This window comes from Heptranchias perlo, chromosome 5, assembly GCF_035084215.1.
Source record: "Heptranchias perlo isolate sHepPer1 chromosome 5, sHepPer1.hap1, whole genome shotgun sequence".
NCBI lineage: Eukaryota > Metazoa > Chordata > Chondrichthyes > Hexanchiformes > Hexanchidae > Heptranchias > Heptranchias perlo.
Genome location: NC_090329.1, coordinates 112,329,432 through 112,352,633, shown reverse-complemented (window position 1 = coordinate 112,352,633; position 23,202 = coordinate 112,329,432). Strand labels below are relative to the sequence as shown.

General features: G+C 46.4%; 1 protein-coding gene across 1 annotated transcript in view; it reads left to right on the top strand.

Annotated features, from left to right (window-relative positions):
• ak9 (adenylate kinase 9) overlaps positions 1-23,202 on the top strand; it is a 404,375-nt gene that overhangs the window by 99,548 nt on the left and 281,625 nt on the right. Inside the window, exon 12 of the mRNA XM_067985304.1 lies at positions 15,056-15,210. Within this exon, the coding sequence (XP_067841405.1) occupies positions 15,056-15,210 (155 nt within the window). The remainder of the gene's footprint in view (positions 1-15,055; positions 15,211-23,202) is intronic.

The following is a 23,202-nucleotide window of genomic DNA, read 5'->3' as shown; positions in this document are numbered from 1 at the left end:
AGGTATTGGTGAGACCGCACCTGGAATACTGCATACAGTTTTGGTCTCCATACTTAAGAAAAGACATACTTGCTCTCGAGGCAGTACAAAGAAGGTTCACTCGGTTAATCCCAGGGATGAGGGGGCGGACATATGAGGAGAGGTTGAGTAGATTGGGACTCTACTCATTGGAGTTCAGAAGAATGAGAGGCGATCTTATTGAAACATATAAGATTGTGAAGGGTCTTGATCGGGTGGATGCAGTAAGGATGTTCCCAAAGATGGGTGAAACTAGAACTAGGGGGCATAATCTTAGAATAAGGGGCTGCTCTTTCAAAACTGAGATGAGGAGAAACTTCTTCACTCAGAGGGTGGTAGGTCTGTGGAATTTGCTGCCCCAGGAAGCTGTGGAAGCTACATCATTAAATAAATTTAAAACAGAAATAGACAGTTTCCTAGAAGTAAACGGAATTAGGGGTTATGGGGAGCGGGCAGGAAATTGGACATGAAGCTGAGTTCGGATCAGTCAATGCCCTGTGGGTGGCGGAGAGGGCCCAGGGGCTGTGTGGCCGGGTCCTGCTCCGACTTCTTGTGTTCTTTAGATTTGTGGTTGGGATCAGATCAGCCATGATCTTATTGAATGGCGGAGCAGGCTCGAGGGGCCGATTGGCCTACTCCTGCTCCAATTTCTTATGTTCTCATGTTCTAAATGTTACTTGCCACTTATGAGCCCAAGCCTGGATGTTGTCCAGGTCTTGCTGCATGCGGGCTCGGACTGCTTCATTATTTGAGGGGTTGCGAATGGAACTGAACACTGTGCAATCATCAGCGAACATCCCGATTTCTGACCGTATGATGGAGGGATGGTCATTGATGAAGCAGCTGGAGATGGTTGAGCCGAGGGCACTGCCCTGAGGAACTCCTGCAGCAATGTCCTGGGCTTGAGATGATTGGCTTCCAACAACCACTACCATCTTCCTTTGTGCTAGGTGTGACTCCAGCCACTGGAGAGTTTTCCCCCTGATTCCCATTGACTTCAATTTTACAAGGGCTCCTTGGTGCCACACTCGGTCAAATGCTGCCTTGATGTCAAGGGCAGTCACTCTCACCTCACCTCTGGAATTCAGCTCTTTTGTCCATGTTTGGACCAAGGCTGTAATGAGGTCTGGAGCCGAGTGGTCCTGGCGCAACCCAAACTGAGCATCAGTGAGCAGGTTATTGGTGAGTAAGTGCTGCTTGATAGCACTGTCGACGATACCTTCCATCACTTTGCTGATGATTGCGAGTGGACTGATGGGGCGATAATTGGCCGGATTGGATTTGTCCTGCTTTTTGTGGACAGGACATACATGGGCAATTTTCCACATTGTCGGGTGGATGCCAGTGTTGTAGCTGTACTGGAACAGCTTGGCTAGAGGCGCAGCTAGTTCTGGAGCACAAGTGTTCAGCACTACAGCCGGGATGTTGTCGGGGCCCATAGCCCTTGCTGTATCCAGTGCACTCAGCTGTTTCTTGATATCACGTGGAGTGAATCGAATTGGCTGAAGACTGGCTTGTGTGATGGTGGGGATATCGGGAGGAGGCCAAGACGGATCATCCACTCGACACTTCTGGCTGAAGATGGTTGCAAACGCTTCAGCCTTGTCTTTTGCACTCACGTGCTGGACTCCGCCATCATTGAGGATGGGGATGTTTGCAGAGCCTCCTCCTCCCGTTAGTTGTTTAATTGTCCACCACCATTCACGACATTAACGGGTATGATATAGTTGCGATTACGGAGACATGGCTGCAGGGTGACCGAGGATGGCAACTGAACATCCAGGGGTATTCAATATTTAGGAAGGACAGGCAAAAAGGGAAAGCAGGTGGTGTAGCGTTGCTCATAAAGGAGGAAATCAATGCAATAGTGAGGAAGGATATTGGCTCGGAACATCACGATGTGGAATCTGTATGGGTGGAGCTATGAAACACGAAGGGGCAGAAAACGTTGGTGGGCGTTGTCTCTCGGCCCCCAAACAGTGCTGGAGATGTAGGGGAGGGCATAACACAGGAAATTAGAGACACATGCAAGAAGGGTACAACTATAACCGTGGGTGACTTTAATTTACATATAGTTTGGTCAAACCAAATTAGCAATAATACTGTGGGGGAGGAGTTCTTGGAGTGTGTACGTGATGGCTTTCTAGACCAATACATTGAGGATCCAACTAGAGAACAGTCGATCCTAGACTGGGTTTGTGCAATGAGAAAGGATTAATTAACAATCTTTTTGTGCGGGGTCCCTTAGGGAAGAGCAACCATAACATGATAGAATTCCTCATTAAGATGGCGAGTGAAGTCGTTGAATCCGAAACTAGGGTCCAGAATCTAAATAAAGGAAATTACGAAAGTATGAGGTGCGAGTTGGCTATGATAGATTGGGGAACTTTACTAAAAGGGATGACGGTGGATAGGCAATGGCTAATATTTAAAGAATGTGTGCAGGAATTACAACAATTATTCATTCCTGTCTGGCGCAAAAATAAAACAGGAAAGGTGCTCAACCTTGGCTTACAAAAGAAATTAGGGATAGTATTAGATCCAAAGAGTATGAGAGTAAACCAGCAAGGAACATAAAAACTGACTGTAAAAGCTTCTATAAATATGTCAAGAGAAAAAGATTAGTGAAGACAAATGTGGGTCCCTTACAGTCAGAAATGGGGGAAATTATAACGGGGAACAAAGAAATGGCAGAACAATTAAACACATACTTTGGGTCTTCACAAAGGAGGACACAAATGACCTCCCAGAAATGTTAGGGAACCAAGGGTCTAGTGAGAGGGAGGAACTGAAGGACATCAGTATTAGTAAAAAAATAGTGCTAGGGAAATTAATGGGGCTAAAGGCCGACAAATCCCCACGGCCTGATAATCTACATCCCAGTGTACTAAAGGAAGTAGCCCTGAAAATAGTGGATGCATTGGTGGTCATCTTCCAAAATTCTATAGACTCTGGAACAGTTCCTACAGATTGGAGGGTGGCAAATGTAACCCCACTATTTAAAAAAGGAGGGAGAGACAAAACAGGAAATTACAGACCAGTTAGCCTAACATCAGTAATGGGGAAAATGATAGAGTCTATTATAAAGGATGTCATAACAGAACACTTGGAAGGCATTAACAGGATTGGACAAAGTCAGCATGGGTTTATGAAAGGGAAATTATGCTTAACAAATCTACTGGAGTTTTTTAAGGATTTAACTAGTAGAATAGATAGGGGCGAACCAGTGGATGTGGTGTACTTGGATTTTCAGAAGGCTTTTGATAAAGGTCCCACACAAGAGGTTAATGTGCAAAATTAAAGCACATTGGATTGGGGGGAATATACTGGAATGGATTGAGAATTGGTTGACAGACAGGAAACGGGTCTTTTTCCTGGCGGCAGACGACACAAAGCTGGGGTGGAATGTGAGCTGTGAGGAGGATGCAAAGAGGCTCCAATGTGATTTAGACAAGTTGGGTGAATGGGCAAGAACATGGCAGATGCAGTATAACATGGATAAATGCAAGGTTATTCACTTTGGTTGTAAGAACAAAAAGGCAGATTATTATCTGAATTGTGATAGATTGGGAAAAGGGGAGGTGCAACGAGACCTGGGTGTCCTTGTACACCAGTCGCTGGAAGCGAGCATTCAGGTGCAGCAAGCAGTTAGGAAGGCAAATGGTATGTTGGCGTTCATTGCAAGAGGATTTGAGTACAGGAAAAGGGATAGAATCATAGAATCATAGAAGTTACAACATGGAAACAGGCCCTTCGGCCCAACATGTCCATGTCGCCCAGTTTATACCACTAAGCTAGTCCCAATTGCCTGCACTTGGCCCATATCCCTCCATACCCATCTTACCCATGTAACTGTCCAAATGCTTTTTAAAAGACAAAATTGTACCCGCCTCTACTACTGCCTCTGGCAGCTCGTTCCAGACACTCACCACCCTTTGAGTGAAAAAATTGCCCCTCTGGACCCTTTTGTATCTCTCCCCTCTCACCTTAAATCTATGTCCCCTCGTTATAGACTCCCCTACCTTTGGGAAAAGATTTTGACTATCGACCTTATCTATGCCCCTCATTATTTTATAGACTTCGATAAGATCACCCCTTAACCTCCTGCTCTCCAGGGAAAAAAGTCCCAGTCTGTCTAACCTCTCCCTGGAAGTCAAACCATCAAGTCCCGGTAGCATCCTAGTAAATCTTTTCTGCACTCTTTCTAGTTTAATAATATCCTTTCTATAATAGGGTGACCAGAACTGTACACAGTACTCCAAGTGTGGCCTCACCAATGCCCTGTACAACTTCAACAAGACATCCCAACTCCTGCATTCAATGTTCTGACCAATGAAACCAAGCATGCTGAATGCCTTCTTCACTACCCTATCCACCTGTGACTCCACTTTCAAGGAGCTATGAATCTGTACTCCCAGATCTCTTTGTTCTATAACTCTCCCCAACGCCCTACCATTAACGGAGTAGGTCCTGGCCCGATTCGATCTACCAAAATGCATCACCTCACATTTATCTAAATTAAACTCCATCTGCCATTCATCGGCCCACTGGCCCAATTTATCAAGATCCCGTTGCAATCCTAGATAACCTTCTTCACTGTCCACAATGCCACCAATCTTGGTGTCATCTGCAAACTTACTAACCATGCCTCCTAAATTCTCATCCAAATCATAATATAAATAACAAATAACAGCGGACCCAGCACCGATCCCTGAGGCACACCGCTGGACACAGGCATCCAGTTTGAAAAACAGCCCTCGACAACCACCCTCTGTCTTCTGTCGTCAAGCCAATTTTGTATCCAATTGGCTACCTCACCTTGGATCCCATGAGATTTAACCTTATGTAACAACCTACCATGCGGTACCTTGTCAAATGCTTTGCTGAAGTCCATGTAGACCACGTCTACTGCACAGCCCTCATCTATCTTCTTGGTTACCCCTTCAAAAAACTCAATCAAATTCGTGAGACATGATTTTCCTCTCACAAAACCATGCTGACTGTTCCTAATTAGTCCCTGCCTCTCCAAATGCCTGTAGATCCTGTCCCTCAGAATACCCTCTAACAACTTACCCACTACAGATGTCAGGCTCACTGGTCTGTAGTTCCCAGGCTTTTCCCTGCCGCCCTTCTTAAACAAAGGCACAACATTTGCTACCCTCCAATCTTCAGGCACCTCACCTGTAGCTGTCGATGATTCAAATATCTCTGCTAGGGGACCCGCTATTTCCTCCCTAACCTCCCATAACGTCCTGGGATACATTTCATCAGGTCCCGGAGATTTATCTACCTTGATGCGCGTTAAGACTTCCAGCACCTCCCTCTCTGTAATATGTACACTCCTCAAGACATCACTATTTATTTCCCCAAGTTCCCTAACATCCATGCCTTTCTCGACCGTAAATACCGATGTGAAATATTCATTCAGGATCTCACCCATCTCTTGTGGTTCCGCACATAGATGACCTTGTTGATCCTTAAGAGGCCCTACTCTCTCCCTAGTTACCCTTTTGCCCTTTATGTATTTGTAGAAGCTCTTTGGATTCACCTTTGCCTGATCTGCCAAAGCAATCTCATATCCCCTTTTTGCCCTCCTGATTTCTCTCTTAACTCTACTCCGGCAATCTCTATACTCTTCAAGGGATCCACTTGATCCCAGCTGCCTATGCATGTCATATGCCTCCTTCTTCTTTTTGACTAGTGCCTCAATCTCCCGAGTCATCCAAGGTTCCCTACTTCTACCAGCCTTGCCCTTCACTTTATAAGGAATGTGCTTACCCTGAACCCTGGTTAACACACTTTTGAAAGCCTCCCACTTACCAGACGTCCCTTTGCCTGCCAACAGACTCTCCCAATCAACTTCTGAAAGTTCCTGTCTAATACCATCAAAATTGGCCTTTCCCCAATTTAGAATTTTAACTTTTGGGCCAGACCTATCCTTCTCCATAGCTATCTTAAAACTAATGGAATTATGATCACTGGTCCCAAAGTGATCCCTCACTAACACTTCTGTCACCTGCCCTTCCTTATTTCCCAAGAGGAGGTCAAGTTTTGCCCCCTCTCTAGTCGGGCCATCCACATACTGAATGAGAAATTCCTCCTGAATACACTCAACAAATTTCTCTCCATCCAAGTCCCTAATGCTATGGCTGTCCCAGTCAATGTTGGGAAAGTTAAAGTCCCCTACTATTACCACCCTATTTTTCTTGCAGCTGTCTGTAATCTCCTTACATATTTGCTCCTCAATTTCCCGTTGACTATTTGGGGGTCTGTAGTACAATCCTATCAAAGTGATCTCTCCCTTCTTATTTTTCAGTTCTACCCATATAGACTCAGTGGGCGAACCCTCGGATATATCCCCTCTCACTACTGCCGTGATGTTCTCCCTAATCAAGAACGCAACTCCCCCTCCTCTCTTACCTCCTGCTCTATCTTTCCTATAGCATCTGTACCCTGGAACATTGAGCTGCCAGTCCTGCCCCTCCCTTAGCCATGTTTCAGTAATAGCTATAACATCCCAGTCCCATGTACCCATCCATGCCCTGAGTTCATCTGCCTTGCCCATCAGACTTCTTGCATTGAAATAAATGCAGTTTAATCTAGACTTCCCTTGGTCTTTGCCCTGCTTTCTCAGACCATCTGTCCGGTCATGTTCTGTACACTCTCCCTTACTGCCTTTTGTTTCTGTCACCACTTTATTTCCCACTGACTTCCTGCATCGGTTCCCATCCCCCTGCCACATTAGTTTAAACCCTCCCCAACAGCACTAGCAAACACTCCCCCTAGGACATTGGTTCCAGTCCTGCCCAGATGCAGACCGTCCAATTTGTACTGGTCCCACCTCCCCCAGAACCGGTTCCAATGGCCCAGGAATTTGAATCCCTCCCTCTTGCACCATCTCTCAAGCCACGTATTCATCTTAGCTATCCTGTCATTCCTACTCTGACTAGCCCGTGGCACTGGTAGCAATCCTGAGATTACTACCTTTGAGGTCCTACTCTTTAGTTTAACTCCTAACTCCCTAAATTCAGCTTGTAGGACCTCATCCTGTTTTTTACCTATATCGTTGGTGCCTATATGCACCACGACAACTGGCTGTTCACCCTCCCCCTCCAGAATGTCCTGCAGCCGCTCCGAGACATCCTTGACCCTTGCACCAGGGAGGCAACATACCATCCTGGAGTCTCGGTTGCGTCCGCAGAAACGCTTGTCTATTCCCCTTACAATCGAGTCCCCTATCACTATAGCTCTGCCACTCTTTTTCCTGCCCTCCTGTGCAGCAGAGCCAGCCACGGTGCCATGAACCTGGCCACTGCCACCTTCCCCTAGTGAGCCATCTCCCCCAACAGTATCCAAAACGGTATACCTGTTTTGGAGGGAGATGACCGCAGGGGACCCCTGCACTGCCTTCCTACTCTTCCTCTGTCTGTTGGTCACCCATTCACTATCTCCCTCAGTAATTTTTATCTGCGGTGTGACCAACTCACTGAACGTGCTATCCACAACTTTCTCAGCATCGTGGATGCTCCAAAGTGAGTCCATCCGCAGCACCAGAGCCGTCAAGCGGTCAAACAGTTGTACAGGGCCTTGGTGAGACCACATCTGGAGTATTGTGTGCAGTTTTGGTCTCCTTATCTGAGGAAGGATGTCCTTGCCATTGAGGGAGTGCAACGAAGGTTTGCCAGACTGATTCCTGGGATGGCAGGACTTACGTATGAGGAGAGATTGGGTCGACTCGGCCTATATTCACTAGAGTTTAGAAGAATGAGCGGTGATCTCATCGAAACATATAAAATTCTAACAGGACTAGACAGACTAGATGCAGGGAGGATGTTCCCGATGGCTGTGGAGTCCAGAACCAGGTGTCATAGTCTCAGGATATGGGGTATGCCATTTAGAACTGAGATGAGGAGAAATTTCTTCACTCAGAGGATGGTGAACATTTGGAATTCTCTGCCACAGACGGCAGTGGAGGCCAAGTCATTAGATGTATTCAAGAAGGAGATAGATATATTTCTTAATGCTAAAGGGATCAAGGGATATGGGGAAAAAGCGGGAACAGGGTACTGAGTTCGACTATCAGCCGTGATCATTTTGAATGGCGGAGCAGGCCCGAAGGGCCGAATGGCCTACTCTTACTTCTTGCATGCGTCTCTGATTTCCTGTTTAATGCCGTCCCCTACATCTCCACTACCGTTTAGGGGCCTATAGACACCCCCCACCAACTTTTTTGCCCCTTCGTGTTTCTTAGCTCCACCCATGCAGATTCCACATCGTGATTTTCCGAGCCAATATCCTTCCTAACTATTGCATTGATTTCCTCCTTTACCATCAATGCTACCCCACCTCCTTTCCCTTTTGGCCTGTCCTTCCTAAATATTGAATACCCCTGGATGTTCAGTTCCCATCCTTGATCACCCTGCAGCTATGTCTCCGTAATCGCAACTATATCATAACTGTTAATATCTATCTGCGCTATTAATTCATCTAGCTTATTGCGAATGCTCCACGCATTAAGACACAATGCCTTTAGACTTGTCTTTTTAAGATTGCTAGTCATCTTAGTTTTATTTTGCACTATGGCCCTATTTGTTTTCTCTGCCTTCCACTATTGCTTCTTCCCTTTCTGTCTTTTGTTTCTATCCTTGATTCCCCCTCCTCTGTCTCCCAGCTCAGGTTCCCATCCCCTGCCATTCTAGTTTAAACCTTCCCCAACAGCACCAGCAAATGCCCCCGCGAGGATATTGGTTCCAGTCCTGCTCAGGTGTAATCTGTCATGCTTGTGCAGGTCCCACCTTCCCCAGAACTGGTCCCAATGTCCCAGGAACCTAAATCCCTCCCTCCTACACCATCCCTGCAGCCACACATTCATCTGGTCTATTCTCCTGTTCCTATACTCACTAGCACCATCTTTGAGGTCCTGTTTTTTAATTTATCTCCTAAGTCCTTAAATTCACCTTGTCGGACCTCATCCCTTTTTTTACCTATGTCGTTGGGACTGATATGGACCATGACCACTGGCTGTTCACCCTCCCCCTCCAGAATGCCCTGCAGCCGCTCCATGGCATCCTTGACGCTAGCACCAGGGAGGCAACATACCATCCTGGAGTCATGTTTGGGGCCACAGAAACGCCTATCTGTTCTCCTTACAATTGAATCCCCTATCAATATAGCCCTGCCACTCTTATTCCTCCCCTCCTGTGCAGCAGAGCCACCCGTGGTTCTACGAACTTGGCTCTTGCTGCTTTCCCCTGATAAGCCATCTCCCCCAACAGTATCCAAAGCGGTATATCTGTTTGAGAGGGAGGTGGCCCCTGGGGACTCCTGCTCTACCTGCCTAGTCCTTTTACTCTGCCTGGCGGTCACCCATTTCCTTTCTGCCTATGTAATCTTTACTTGCGGTATGACCACCTCACTGAACGTGCTATCCACGAAAATCTCAGCATCGCGGATGCTCCACAGTGAATCCACCCGCAGCTCCAGCTCCGAAATACGGTTAGCCAGTAGCTGCAATTGGACACACTTCATGCACACATGGTCAGCAGGGACACTGGTAGTGTCCATGACTTCCCACATTGTGCAGGAGGAGCATATCACGGGTGCGAGCTCTGCCGCCATGACTTGCCTTAGATTTACACTGCATTCACCTCTTGGACTCTCCTCCTGCTCTCGGGATTCTCCTTTTACACTGCGTTCACCTCTCAGACTCTCTTCCCGCTCTCGGGACTCTCCTTTTACACTTTGCTCACCCCTTGGACTCTCCTTTTACATTGCGCTCACCTCTCAGATTCTCCTTTTACACTGCGCTCACCTCTCGGATTCTCCTTTTACACTGCGCTCACCTCTCGGGCTCAACTCCCGCTCTCGGACTCTCCTTTTACACTGCACTCACCTCTTGGACTCTCCTTTTACACTGCACTCACCTCTTGGACTCTCCTCCCGCTCTCGGACTCTCCTTTTACACTGCACTCACCTCTCGGACTCTCCTTTTACACTGCGCTCACCTCTCAGACTCTCCTCCCGTTCTCGAACTCTCCTTTTACACTGCACTCACGTCTCGGAGCTCTCCTTTTACACTGTGCTCACCTCTCAGACTCTCCTCCCGCTCTCGGACTCTCCTTTTACACTGCGCTCACCTCTCGGACTCTCCTCCCGCTCTCGGGATTCTCCTTTTACACTGCGTTCACCTTTCGGACTCTCTTCCCACTCTCGGGACTCTCCTTTTACACTTTGCTCACCTCTTGGACTCTCCTTTTACACTGCGCTCACCTCTCGGACTCTCCTCCTACTCTCGACTCTCCTTTTACACTGCGCTCACCTCTCGGACTTTCCTTTTACACTGCACTCACCTCTCGGACTCTCCTCCCACTCTCGGACTCCCCTTCCGCTCTCCGGACTCTCCTTTTACACTTTCAAAAAGATTACCTCTCATTCTTCTAAACTCGAGAGAATACAGGCCTGGTCTACTCAATCTCTCCTCAAGTGACAATCCCACCATCCCAGGAATCAGTCAGGTGAACCTTTGTTGCACTCCCACTATGGCAAGTATATTCTTTCTTAGGTAAGGAGTCCAAAATTGTACACAGTACTCTGGGTGCGGTCTCACCAAGGCCCTATATAATTGCAGTAAGACATCTTTTACTCCTGCACTTAAATCTTCTTGTAATAAAGGCCAACATACCATTTGCCTTCCTAATTGCTTGCTGCACCTGCATGTTAGCTTTCAGTGACTCATGTACAAAGACGCCCAGGTCCCTTTGAACATCAACATTTCCCAATCTTTGACCATTTAAAAAATACTCTGCACTTCTGTTTTTCCTACCAAAGTGGATAACTTCACATTTTTCCACATTATACTCCATCTGCCATGTTCTTGCCCACTCACTTAGCCTCTCTATATCCCCTTGAAGCCTCTTTGCATCCTCCTCACAACTCACATTTCCACCTAGTTTTGTGTCATCAGCAAACTTGGAAATATTACATTTGGTCCACTCATCATTGATATAGATTGTGAATAGCTGGGGCCCAAGCACTGATCCCTGCGGTACCCCACTAGTCACAGTCTGCCAACCTGAAAAAGACCCGTTTATTCTTTCTCTGTTTTCTGTCTGTTAACCAATTCTCAATCCATGCGAGTATATTACCCCCAATTCCATGTGCTCTAACTTTGTTCACCAACCTCCTGTGTAGGATCTTATCGAAAGCCTTCTGAAAATCCAAATACACCACATCCACCGGTTCCTCCTTATCTATTCTACTAGTTACATCCTCAAAGAACTCCAACAGGTTTGTCAAACATGATTTCCCTTTCATATATCCATGTTGACTGCCACATCCTATTATTATTTACTAAGTGTCCTGGTATCACATCCTTTATAATAGATTTTCCCTACTACTGATGTCAGGCTAACAGGCCTGTAGTTCCCTGTTTTCTCTCTCCCTCCTTTCTTAAATAGTGGGGTTACATTTGCTACCCTCCAATCTGCAGGAACCATTCCAGAATCTGTAGAATTTTGGAAGATGACAACCAATGCATCCACTATCTCTATAGACACCTCTTTCAAATCCCTGGGATGTAGATACTCAGGTCCTTGAGATTTATCGACTTTCAGTTCCATTAATTTCTCTAGTACTATGTTTTTACTAATACTAATTTCTTTCAGTTTCTCATTCTCGCCAGACTCTTGGTTCTCTAGTATTTCTGGGAGGTTTTTTGTGTCGTCTTCCGTGAAGACAGACACAAAGGGGACGATTTTTGGATGGCTGAGCGGGTGTGTTGGGGCCGGGGAGGCTCTGAAAATGGTGGCATCCAGGAGCGGGTTCGGAGCCCGGCGCCAACCCGCTCACTTCCGGGTTCCCCAATGACACGTTCGGGTGCGTGCACAGCTCCCGCATGCAGGACTCCCACCGGCAATTAAAGCCGGCGGGATGATAATTTAGATAGTTATTTAGCTAGTTGAGGTACTTGACAGATCTCATTGTTGGAGATTTTGGCAGGGGTGCAATTTTGAAGGATTCCTCAGAATGTTTCCCATGCTGTGGGAAACACTCCCTGTTGGAGCAGACCTGTTTCAGCCAGCAGCCAGTGGGAGATGCAAAGGATTATTTGACAGTTGGGGGGATTACCTCATTTATTGCAGCAGGGCACTCTGTCACTTCAGACAACGTTTTGGCTGCAACACCTTTGCCTTTCCACTCAAAATTATTAATTTGTACCCTAAACTCTGCTGTGCAAACACATTTACCTACTTTGCGGACCCCCTCAAACTCACACCGTCAGGATGGGGAGCGCCATCGCTGCATTCATCACTTCATCCGAGGACGAGCAACATCACCAGCCTCGCCAGGCATACCATCTGCCTCCGCCACGTGGAGCTCCACAACACAGTGCTGCGCCACAGGCACCTGCACAACAGCAGGGAGGGCAACAACAGAGAGAGCAGCGTCGCAGGAGGCACTACGCTCGCCACAGGTCTACAGACCAAGGCTCAGCTTTCTGGACCTCTCTGAGGAGAAGTGCGTACGGAGGCTCAGAGTCAGTTGCCAGGTAGTCGCAGACATCTGCAGCCTCCTTCATGCCGAGCTGCTGCCGGCTGGCCTGAGCAGCATCTTCTTACCTGTCACTGTCAAAGACACCTCTGAGGAGCCCCACCACCGAGCAACAGCGTCGATATAATGACAGCCACATCGCTACCAGGTCTACAATTGAGTATGCTATAGGGCTGCTCAAGATGCTCTTCAGGTGCCTTGATTGTTCTGGGGAGCGCTTCAATACGCGCCAGACAGAGTGAGACGCATTATAGTCATCTGTTGTCCTGCAGAACATGGGACAACAGAGAGGGGTGCCGCTGGAGGAGGCCCCATCCACATATGCCACCCATATTGAGGAGGAGGAGGAGGCCGAGGAGGAGGAGCAACCCATGGGCAGAACAGCGGCTCACCTGGCTGCTCGTGAGGCCAGGGAGTCACTGATATGTGAACGGTTCTTCTAACATCAGACAGTGTGAAGACTCCAGTCCTCACCACCTGGACAGAGGAGCGGCCACACCAGCACCCTCTCCCGCCCGCTGCACAAAATAGTCGTGCAATTACACCTACACCCAATGGGTGGCATTAGTGTGGGTGTTCATGGTGAACCTCATGAAAGGGCCTTATTACACAAGCCAGTCAAGAATGGGCAAGATGTGGCAGTAGTGGTGAAAACAATAATATTTAATGTGCGATTAACAAAAATCAAATATAAATAAAAAACATGACCATCCGTCAAACACCCTTGTGCATCCCCTTTGTGCTCACAAAACCTTTGTCTTACGCTTCCGACTACTCCTACGTGGTTCTTCCCCTGTGGCTGCAGCAGAGGTAGTGGCAGATTGCTCTTGTTCATGCCCTGACCGATTAGATGCTTTGGGCCTACGCCCTCTGGGTTTCGGTGCCCGTGATGGCCCCTCCAAAGACTGCTCCACATGCACCTGTGCAGGGGCAGACTCAACCACCTGGAGAGGAGGCAGCATTGTGGGTACTGGTTGAGAGGGGGCAACGGGTGAGACGTGGGAGCGCTTTGAGTGGCGTCCCCACTTCCATGTCCCCTTTCGCCATCATCCCTATCCTGGGCCAGGCCCACATCACCCCTACCACCCTGCTGGATGATAGTTTGGAGGACACGTGTGAAGCCTTGTAAGGCCAGTGCTAGTGTATCTGCCTGCCTGTTTAAGGCGGCAGAATGTTGCTCACCCTGAGTCCAAAGGGCCATTGTCAGGGCCTCAATGGACTCGTTGGTGAGCTGTGCTTGAAGCTCGATGGAGGCTAGCCTTCCCTCCATCGCAGACATTCTCGCACTTACCCGCGACACTATCTCAGAGATGCCCTCACGTCCCTGTGACAGTATCTCAGAGATTCCCTCCTGTACCTGTGCCACCATTCCACTCATGGAGGAGTTGGACGCCTCCATCCTCTGCGTGATTGTAGAGAGTGCGCGTGGCATCCAGCACCTTGCAAATGTGCTGCTGCCCCTCGATCATTCTCCTTTTCATGGATGGCCCCCAGGGTTCAGCATCTGTGTCCAGCTGAGCAGAGCCTGGAGAAGAGTGATCCCATCGACGCGGACTCTCCACGGCTGCCCCTGCCACCAGTGTCTGCTCGTGCTCAAGTGTGTGGTGACTCACCATGTGCAACCCCAACTAACTGAGGACGGGGACCCACCAAGGTGTGTGTATCTGCGCTGTTGGATGGCTCGCTCAGATGTGACGGTGCCCCCTCAGAGGCCGGCAGACAAATATGTCTGAACACAAGAATTCTCAGCCTCAACAAAGAAATCTCAGTCTGAACACAAAAAATTCTTAGCAAACGATTGCCTGAGAGAACTGAGTGACCAGCTGCAATACCTGATCTTTTATTGAGATGTCTCAACCACAGGTTTAAAGGTCCAAATGAGCTTCTGCTGCATCTTCGCCTCCGTCTTTCAGACACCATGAGAAACACGTACAGAAGTTAAATCCGTTTCTGTTGCAGAATCTACAAAAAATGAAGTACCTCAAGTATTTCAATTACCTACATTGCCCCTTTAACAATCGGCCTGCCGGCTTTAAGTGGGGACAGGACGTTCGGGGTTCGGTTGCGTGCGCGCATCCAAACACACCTGGATTAAACCCAGAAGTGGGCACGTTGAAGCCGGGATGAGGTCCCACTTCCAACTTCTGTTATTTTGACATCACACCCGCCCCCAATCCACCCATTCTTGGGGTTTAAAATTGCCCCCATGGTGTTAGAAAAAACAGTTGTTAGCCTTAATGCCAATATCACTCCACCCCCTCTGCAAAATTACCACTGATAAATGATGTGTGGTATAAACCAAATTAAACAATGACCGTTGGTATTATCTGTATTCTGAAACTATGCTGTACTTATATCCCAAATTAAAATAAAGTGTTAAAAAAACTTCAGACCAGTAAAATATTTTATATTATAATGTAAATTTTATTTGGAATTTTAGACAGCTTCAATTTCTAAATTAATACGTGTGAACTGTTTTGTTGTTTAGAAGCTATAAAAGCGAAAATGAAAATTCCAGAGGTGACTGAGGACCACCCAGACGTACAGGCAATTGTGAATGAGGCTGTTTATAAAGCAATGGAGACTTCTATGGAACTGCCAATTGATTCCTACATGGATACACTGATAAAAGCTATTTCAGAGGTAAAACTGTATTTTTAATAAACCTGAAAGGTCAGTTTGTTTCAGTTAAGCATAACAAGCATTTTGGAGGGAATGAGCTGTGCCATAGTGCAAGGAAATGTTTCAGAGTCCTTAAAAAAAAGCACATTCCCTTTTTAAAAAAAAATCAAAATAGTACAGATGCTGGAAATCTGACACATCACAGGACTCCGATTTGCGTATTAAAAGGGCATACTGCCTGATACAGGCCACCCAGTTGAAAGTTTTATAAGAACAGGTTGTTATGCCAAGTAGTATTACCAAGGATACATCATTGGGGATGGCTCTGGGATCTGGGAACACTGAAAAGGTGGACCAGGACCTAGCAGTATTTTGAAGGGGATTCCCAGATTCTGGCCCTTTTAGGAAAGGGGGGTTCCAGGATTCTTGGAACAGTGGAGACAAAAGGTTCTAGGAACACTGGAACAGATTATGGGATCAATGGGAGAGGGATCAAGAGATCTGGATGTAGTGGTCAAGAGACCTCAAGGTCTAGGACTGAGATTTCTCGACTAGTTCTGGGATTAGGGAGTACTGGGAATGCAATTTCGGGATTTGTGAGTACAGAGAGGGTATCCTAGGATCTGGGAGTGGGGTGGAGAGTCTGGAGAGAGGAGTGTGAGCTACCAGGTCTGGGGAGGAGCTCCTGGAGCTTTGGAGGAGCCAGAGTCTTGCAGCATTGGGGGAAAGAAGATCTAATAGCTTTGTGGGAAAGGGGGGGACCCTGGAGAATGAGACCCAAATTGCCATTAGCCCTTTCAAACTATCAAGCCTCAAACACCCACATGTTGCCTGTCAGCCTCCCACAACATTTCTGCAGCCCATTTTGTACCTTAAAGTACCCCCCATCACCAAATTATGTTCCAGGTTTAAAGCATTTAAGTGTGATTTTTATGCTTAAAATTAATAGACAGAAAATCGTGGGCTAGGGGTGCACATTGGGCCGGAAATTGCTGTGAGCGGTGAACGACCAGCACTAGCCAATTACCCATATTGTATCAGCGGTCTTTACTGCGGGAACTTCCTCTAATGGGAACCTGAAAACAGTCCAGAGTTAACTCCCGCGAACCTAAGACCTATGTGGGCGACGAGGGGATCGCTCTCTCCCCTCAACCAATCATTTTTTTTTTATTCGTTCATGGGATGTGGGCGGCGCTGGCGAGGCCGGCATTTATTGCCCATCCCTAATTGCCCATGAGAAGGTGGTGGTGAGCCGCCTTCTTGAACCGCTGCAGTCCGTGTGGTGACGGTTCTCCCACAGTGCTGTTAGGAAGGGAGTTCCAGGATTTTGACCCTGCGACGATGAAGGAACGGCGATATATTTCCAAGTCGGGATGGTGTGTGACTTGGAGGGGAACGTGCAGGTGGTGTTGTTCCCATGTGCCTGCTGCTCTTGTCCTTCTAGGTGGTAGAGGTCGCGGGTTTGGGAGGTGCTGTTGAAGAAGCCTTGGCGAGTTGCTGCAGTGCATCCTGTGGATGGTACACACTGCAGCCACTGTGCGCCGGTGGTGAAGGGAGTGAATGTTTAGGGTGGTGGATGGGGTGCCAATCAAGCGGGCTGCTGCTTTGTCCTGGATGGTGTCGAGCTTCTTGCGTGTTGTTGGAGCTGCACTCATCCAAGCAAGTGGAGAGTATTCCATCACACTCCTGACTTGTGCCTTGTAGATGGTGGAAAGGCTTTGGGGAGTCAGGAGGTGAGTCACTCGCACAGAATACCCAGCCTCTGACCTGCTCTTGTAGCCACAGTATTGATATGGCTGGTCCAGTAAAGTTTCTGGTCAATGGTGACCCCCAGGATGTTGATGGTGGGGGATTCGGTGATGGTAATGCCGTTGAATGTCAAGGGGAGGTGGTTAGACTCTCTCTTGTTGGAGATGGTCATTGCCTTGCACTTGTCTGGCGCAAATGTTACTTGCCACTTATCAGCCCAAGCCTGGATGTTGTCCAGGTCTTGCTGCATGCGGGCTCGGACTGCTTCATTATTTGAGGGGTTGCGAATGGAACTGAACACTGTGCAATCATCAGCGAACATCCCCATTTCTGACCTTATGATGGAGGGAAGGTCATTGATGAAGCAGCTGAAGATGGTTGCAGCATCCTTGACAAACCGGGAAGAGTCAAAACCATGAAGTGCAAGCTACAATAAGTCAAAACCAGGAAGTGATAGCTACAACAGTAAAATCAATTGTAAAAACAGTTAGAGAAAGTGAAATAAAGAGAGGGTAAGAAATAACCAATTAAAAGACAGATAAAAAAGTTAGAAAGAAAAAGTAAAAAAATAAAAAACTTGAATTTTTTTTAAAATGTCGAACAACTATTAAAATCGCAATGAATGGGATTCCACATTTTTAAAACTTAATTTTCAGTGCCAGAGAGCTTGCTTGGCAGCCATTAATACTTACCATGCTGTTAAAACTTAGTTTAGACTTTAAAAAACTCAGCGTACCTGTTTTGTGGTGAGATTAGTCTGTTTCCAGCTGAGCAAGAGAACAAGTTGGCGCTGGCCCATTGATTGCAGCTGGCGAGGTCCGTTTAACATGAAGTTTTCAGATCACCGGCGAACCAAGAAGACCAAGTTCCGGATTTTCGCGTTTTACTGCGCATGTGCAGTCGCCAAACTTGCTCTTCGATTTTGCCATTAATAACGGTGATTGCTGTTAGGCTCGCCATTATTTTAAAAGCAATTTCTGGCCCAATATCTTAATATGTTGAGGGTATTTCGATTTTGTGATATGTACTCCTGACATCCACCAGGTGTGCAAAAGTGGAAAATTCAGTGCACTACTTAAATGATCTTTACAACATAAATTTCTTTAAACAACCAAAAAAAATTACTTACTAACATGTCCAAATGTTTTTTTATGAAGTTTCAGATTTCATATGTTAAAAAATCCATAAGCCTCAAAAATGGCACAGAAGAGAAAGATTTTTTAACTAAATATATATAGCCAAAAAAAATGGTTAACTAAAAGAAAAATAATCCATTCTCTATAAACAATCGGCATGATTTTAAATAGGAAAAACGGGTAGGTTGGGGGCAGGGAGGCAGTAAAAATTTTTAAAATCTAAAACCCGTACCCAACTCCCCTCTTCCGGTTTTCACGGAAGTGGGAAGTGGGGTGGGCGACCGAACGGCTGTTATGAGGCGGGTCGGTCAGTAAAAGTTTTCAAGGAGGCCGCGGGCCTCCATTTTAACAGGTTTTTTATTTTTAACTGCTGGAGGCCAGGATTCCCGGGCCTTCTGATTCAAGTGAGAGGAGGCAAGAAGGCCCGAAACTGCAGGCAAGTGCCTTTATAGCACAGCTTGTGGGCCCCCAGGGGCAGGAGTGCTTCACCCAAGCCCAACAAGCCTACCCGCCGCGACCTTACAAACGCGATTGACCCCCCCCCCCATGATCTCCAACCCCCCCACACGATCTCTGACCCCCTCACATTTTCCCACGCCCCCCCCACAATCCTTGACCTCTATGATTTTCGACCCCTCCCACTATCTCTGGCTTCCCCAAACGATCTCCAACCCCCCGCGGTCTCCAACCCCCACGATGACCCCCGACCCCGACCCACACGACCTCCGACTCCCGCGAAGACCCTCGACCCACAATGACTGACCCCCCTCTGATGAGTGAGCCCCCCTCCCTGCCCCGATGACTGATCCCCCCTCTGATGAATGTACCCCCCACCGATGATTGACCCCACCCCCCCCCCCCATGACTCAATCTCCATGGTGACTGACCCTCTCCAGCCCCCCGATGACTGACTTCTCCCACCCCCACCCCCGGTGATTAACCCCCCTCCCCGCTCCAATGACTGAGCCCCCCCACCCCGCCCCGATGACTGAGCACCCCCCCATCGGTGACCCTCGATTTCCCCCCCCCCCAGTCTAACACTTACCTGAACACGTCCTCTTCTTTCTTCTTCTCCCTCCCGACTGAGACCAGCCAGTCAATCAGGCCGGCCTGTCGGGCAGGAAACCGTCAAAAATAAAATAAAAGACATCCTCACGCCAAAATCGTAAGGACGTCCAGCAAACCCGTTCTGCCGGGTTTCCCAAAAGGAATTTCCCCCGCCTCCCTCCTTTAAAATAATGCCCAATATCTTTGTTTTCTTTTTGAACCATCAACAAGGAAATCATGATATCAGTTGTTGTTCCAGTTCACACAAGCTGTGCCTCACAACTAGTGTTAATAATGTTAATATATTTATATATTTAAATAAATTCAACACTTGCCTGAAATAAAAGCTTTGAGAATTCAATCTCCAGCTTCTTTCAAAGTCTTCTGAAAAAAGTAAAGTAAGTCTCAAATCATCACACAATGAGGAGACACACCCTTCTATACTTTAATTACATAGAATTTTACAGCACAGAAACATTCGGCCATTCGGCCCAACAGATCTATGCCCGTGTTTATGCTGCACACGAGCCTCCTCCCACCTTACTTCACCTCACCCGATCAACATATCCTTCTATTCCTTTCTCCTTCATGTACTTATCTCGCTTCCCCTTAAATGCTATACTATTCACCTCAACCACTTCATGTGGTAGCAAGTTCCACATTCTCACCACTCTCTGAGTAAAGAAATTCTCCCGAATTCCTTATTGGATATTTATGGCCCCTAGTTTTGGATTTCCCCACAAATGGAAACATCTCTATGTCCACCCTATTGAACACCTTCATAATTTTAAAGACCTCTATCAGGTCACCTCTCAATCTTTTCTTTTCTAGAGAAAAGACCCCCAGTCTGTTCATTCTTTCCTGATAATTGTATTAATTCATGCTGAGGAGAAGATTGCTTGCTGGGAAATCATAATAATTGCACATGCTCGGAATGTACAGATGTGATTGAAACATCTAGTTGAAGCCCAAGCTTTTGAGACAGGCTGAGACGGTGAAGTAGAAACTTTAATGACATTATTATAAGACACTAAAGACAATTCAATGGGTAAATGTAATCATGCTTTTGTTGTGAAATATGTAATTTTTTTTGATTTTTAAAATTTTGTTTAAAATCTTACATTATAAATTTCAGTCACTGAAAAAAAGTGGGGCAAAAATTTTTGAAGCATTTTGAATGATTTGATTGGTTCATCAACAGACCAGGGCAGTGCGAGTTGACATAGTCACTTACTGACCCCCAGGATGGGCTTCAGGTTGGGCGCATGTCAGCTATCGATGGCTGTACTTTGGGGAATGTGCCAATGTGGTGACATTGATCAGCAGTGTAATGCTATTCGGTGGGAAAGAAGATAAAAGTACTGACCAATACATCAGGCACATGACACCTTACAATACATTTGTGGGCAGCACATGAGCTAATATTGCAGTGTCAGCCAAGAATGAGCCCGAGACATAATAGTTAAGTACAGTGGCAAGCTTTCCAGCCACTTGCAGTGCCATCTCTATGTTGCAAGTTAGTTGTAGGTGTTGTTGCTGCAGATGGCAAAACTCTGGAACTAGCTACTTGCTGACCCAGAAGAAGCTGAGGCAATTGTCCTCAGTCATTGGCAGATAACTGAGTCTGCTGATCTCCTTGACATGCTTTCTTGTATCGTGATCACATCAACCATGAAGGTGCTTAAAAAAATTACCTTAATGTAAATAATAATATTTTCAGAAATATGGAAATAATATCTTTGAAACAAATACTGTACTGAAAAGGTACTTTAAACATTACAAAAAAACCATGCAAAGACAATTTAAGAGCTTTGCCTGAAAAGCTTCCTTTGCTCTCATTCCTAATGGGCACACAAGTTAAAAAGAACAAACCTGTCACAAATACTGCTAGATTGTACTGGGTGTCCATTTAATTATTATTGCACCATATCTGGGGTGTTAATGAAGATAGTGCACAAAATGGGCACTTCAGTTCACTGAATGCAGAAAAATGCTGATCTTTAGTTCAAAAAAAATTGTCACAAGGCTTGCTCTCCCAATTCAGCTTTCCCTTTGCACCAGTTGTGTATCTGCTTTCACAAATGCATAGGTCTGCTGAATCGACCCAGCGAGTGTATAGAACGGTCTGGAATCTATAACTATCAGCAGTCCCACTCAATAATTGTGCAACGGGAAGTACAATTCAATTAGTCAATTAAAGTTATCGATTGCTGTGGATCTGCTTGAATCATAGAATCATAGAAAGGTTACAGCACGGAAAGAGGCCATTCGGCCCATAGAGTCTGCGCCCTCTCTATGCAAAGCAATCCAGCTAGTCCCACTCTCCCGCCCTTTCCCCTGCAAATATTTTCCTTTCAAATACTTATCCAGTTCCCTTTTGAAGGCCATGATTGAATCTCTCTCCACCACCCCCTCGGGCAGTGCATTCCAGATCCTAACTACTCGCTGTGTAAAAAAGTTTTTTCTCATGTCACCTTTGGTTCTTTTGCCAATCACCTTAAATCTATGTCCTCTGGTTCTTGACACTTCTGTCAATGGGAACAGTTTCTCTCTATCTACTCTATCTAGACCCTTCATGATTTTGAATACCCCTATCAAATCTCCTTGCAACCGTCTCTGCTCCAAGGAGAACAAGCCCAGCTTCTCCAGTCTATCCACGTAATTTAAGTCCCTCATCCCTGGAATCATTCTAATCAGGATCCCGAATGCTTTTTTAATCACTTTCTCAACCTGCCTGGCCACCTTCAATGATTTGAGCACATATACCCCCAGATCTCTCTGTTCCTGCACCCATTTTAGAGTTGTGCCCTCTAGTTTATATTGCCTCTCCTTGTTCTTCCTACCGAAATGTATCACTTCGCATTTTTCTGCGTTAAATTTCATCTGCCACGTGTCCATCCATGCCATCAGCCTTTCTATATCCTCTTGAAGTCTATCACTATCTTCTTCACTGTTTACTATCCTTCCAAGTTTCGTGTCATCTGCAAATTTTGAAATTGTGCCCTGTATACCCAAGTCCAAGTCATTAATATATATCAAGAAAAGCAGTGGTCCCAGCACTTACCCCTGGGGAACACCACTGTACACCTCCCTCCGGTCCGAAAAACAACTGTTCACCACTACTGTCTGTTTCCTGTCCCTTAGCCAATTCTGTATGCATGGGCCGCAATCTTGATGATAAGCCTAATGTGCGGCACTTTATCAAACGCCTTTTGAAAGTCCGTATACACCAAATCAACTGCATTGCCCTCATCTGCCCTCTCTGTTACCTCACCAAAAAACTCTAAAAGGTTAGTTAAACATGATTTGCCTTTAACAAATCCATGCTGACTTTCCCTCATCAATCCACACTCGTCCAAGTGACTGTTAATTCTGTCCCATATTATCGTTTCTAAAAGTTTCCCCACCACTGAGGTTAAACTGACTGACCTATGGTTGCTGGTTTATACTTACACTCTTTTGGAGACTGGAGACTGCTTACCAGTAATGTCCCGCTATGATCGGTGTTAGGGCCTTTGCTCTCTACTATTTATATTATGATGTAGATAAAGGTGTTGGGGAATGATCTGCAAGTTTGTGCAGATGTTAGGACTGTGAAGGAGACTAAACATCTGCAAGCAGATCTCGATGTGTTGAGGAAAGTGGCTTGTGTTTGGCAAATGGTAATTAGAGAAGTGCAGTGTTATGCATGCGGGCAGGTCCAATGATAGGCCGACTTATACCTTACAAGGAAAAGAAAGATCTTGGTATCATATTTCATAACTCTGTAAAGATTTACGGCCAATGCCATGAATCTATACAACAAATCTATAAAGCGAATCTATAAAGCAAATAGAGTATTGGGTTGCATTCACAGGACTATCCATTACAAAACAAAACATATAATTTTGTCCATGTACAATACCTTGGTTATGCCTCATTTAGAGTACTGGGTGCTAAATTGCGCTCTACGCCATCATGCGCAAATAACGAACGCCAGCATCATGTAAAGTAGGGAGAATATGCATTCGATCAGTCTGCAACCCTGATTTAAAGTGATACACACCATTTTGGCACTTAACACTCCTCTCAACCCCGACCA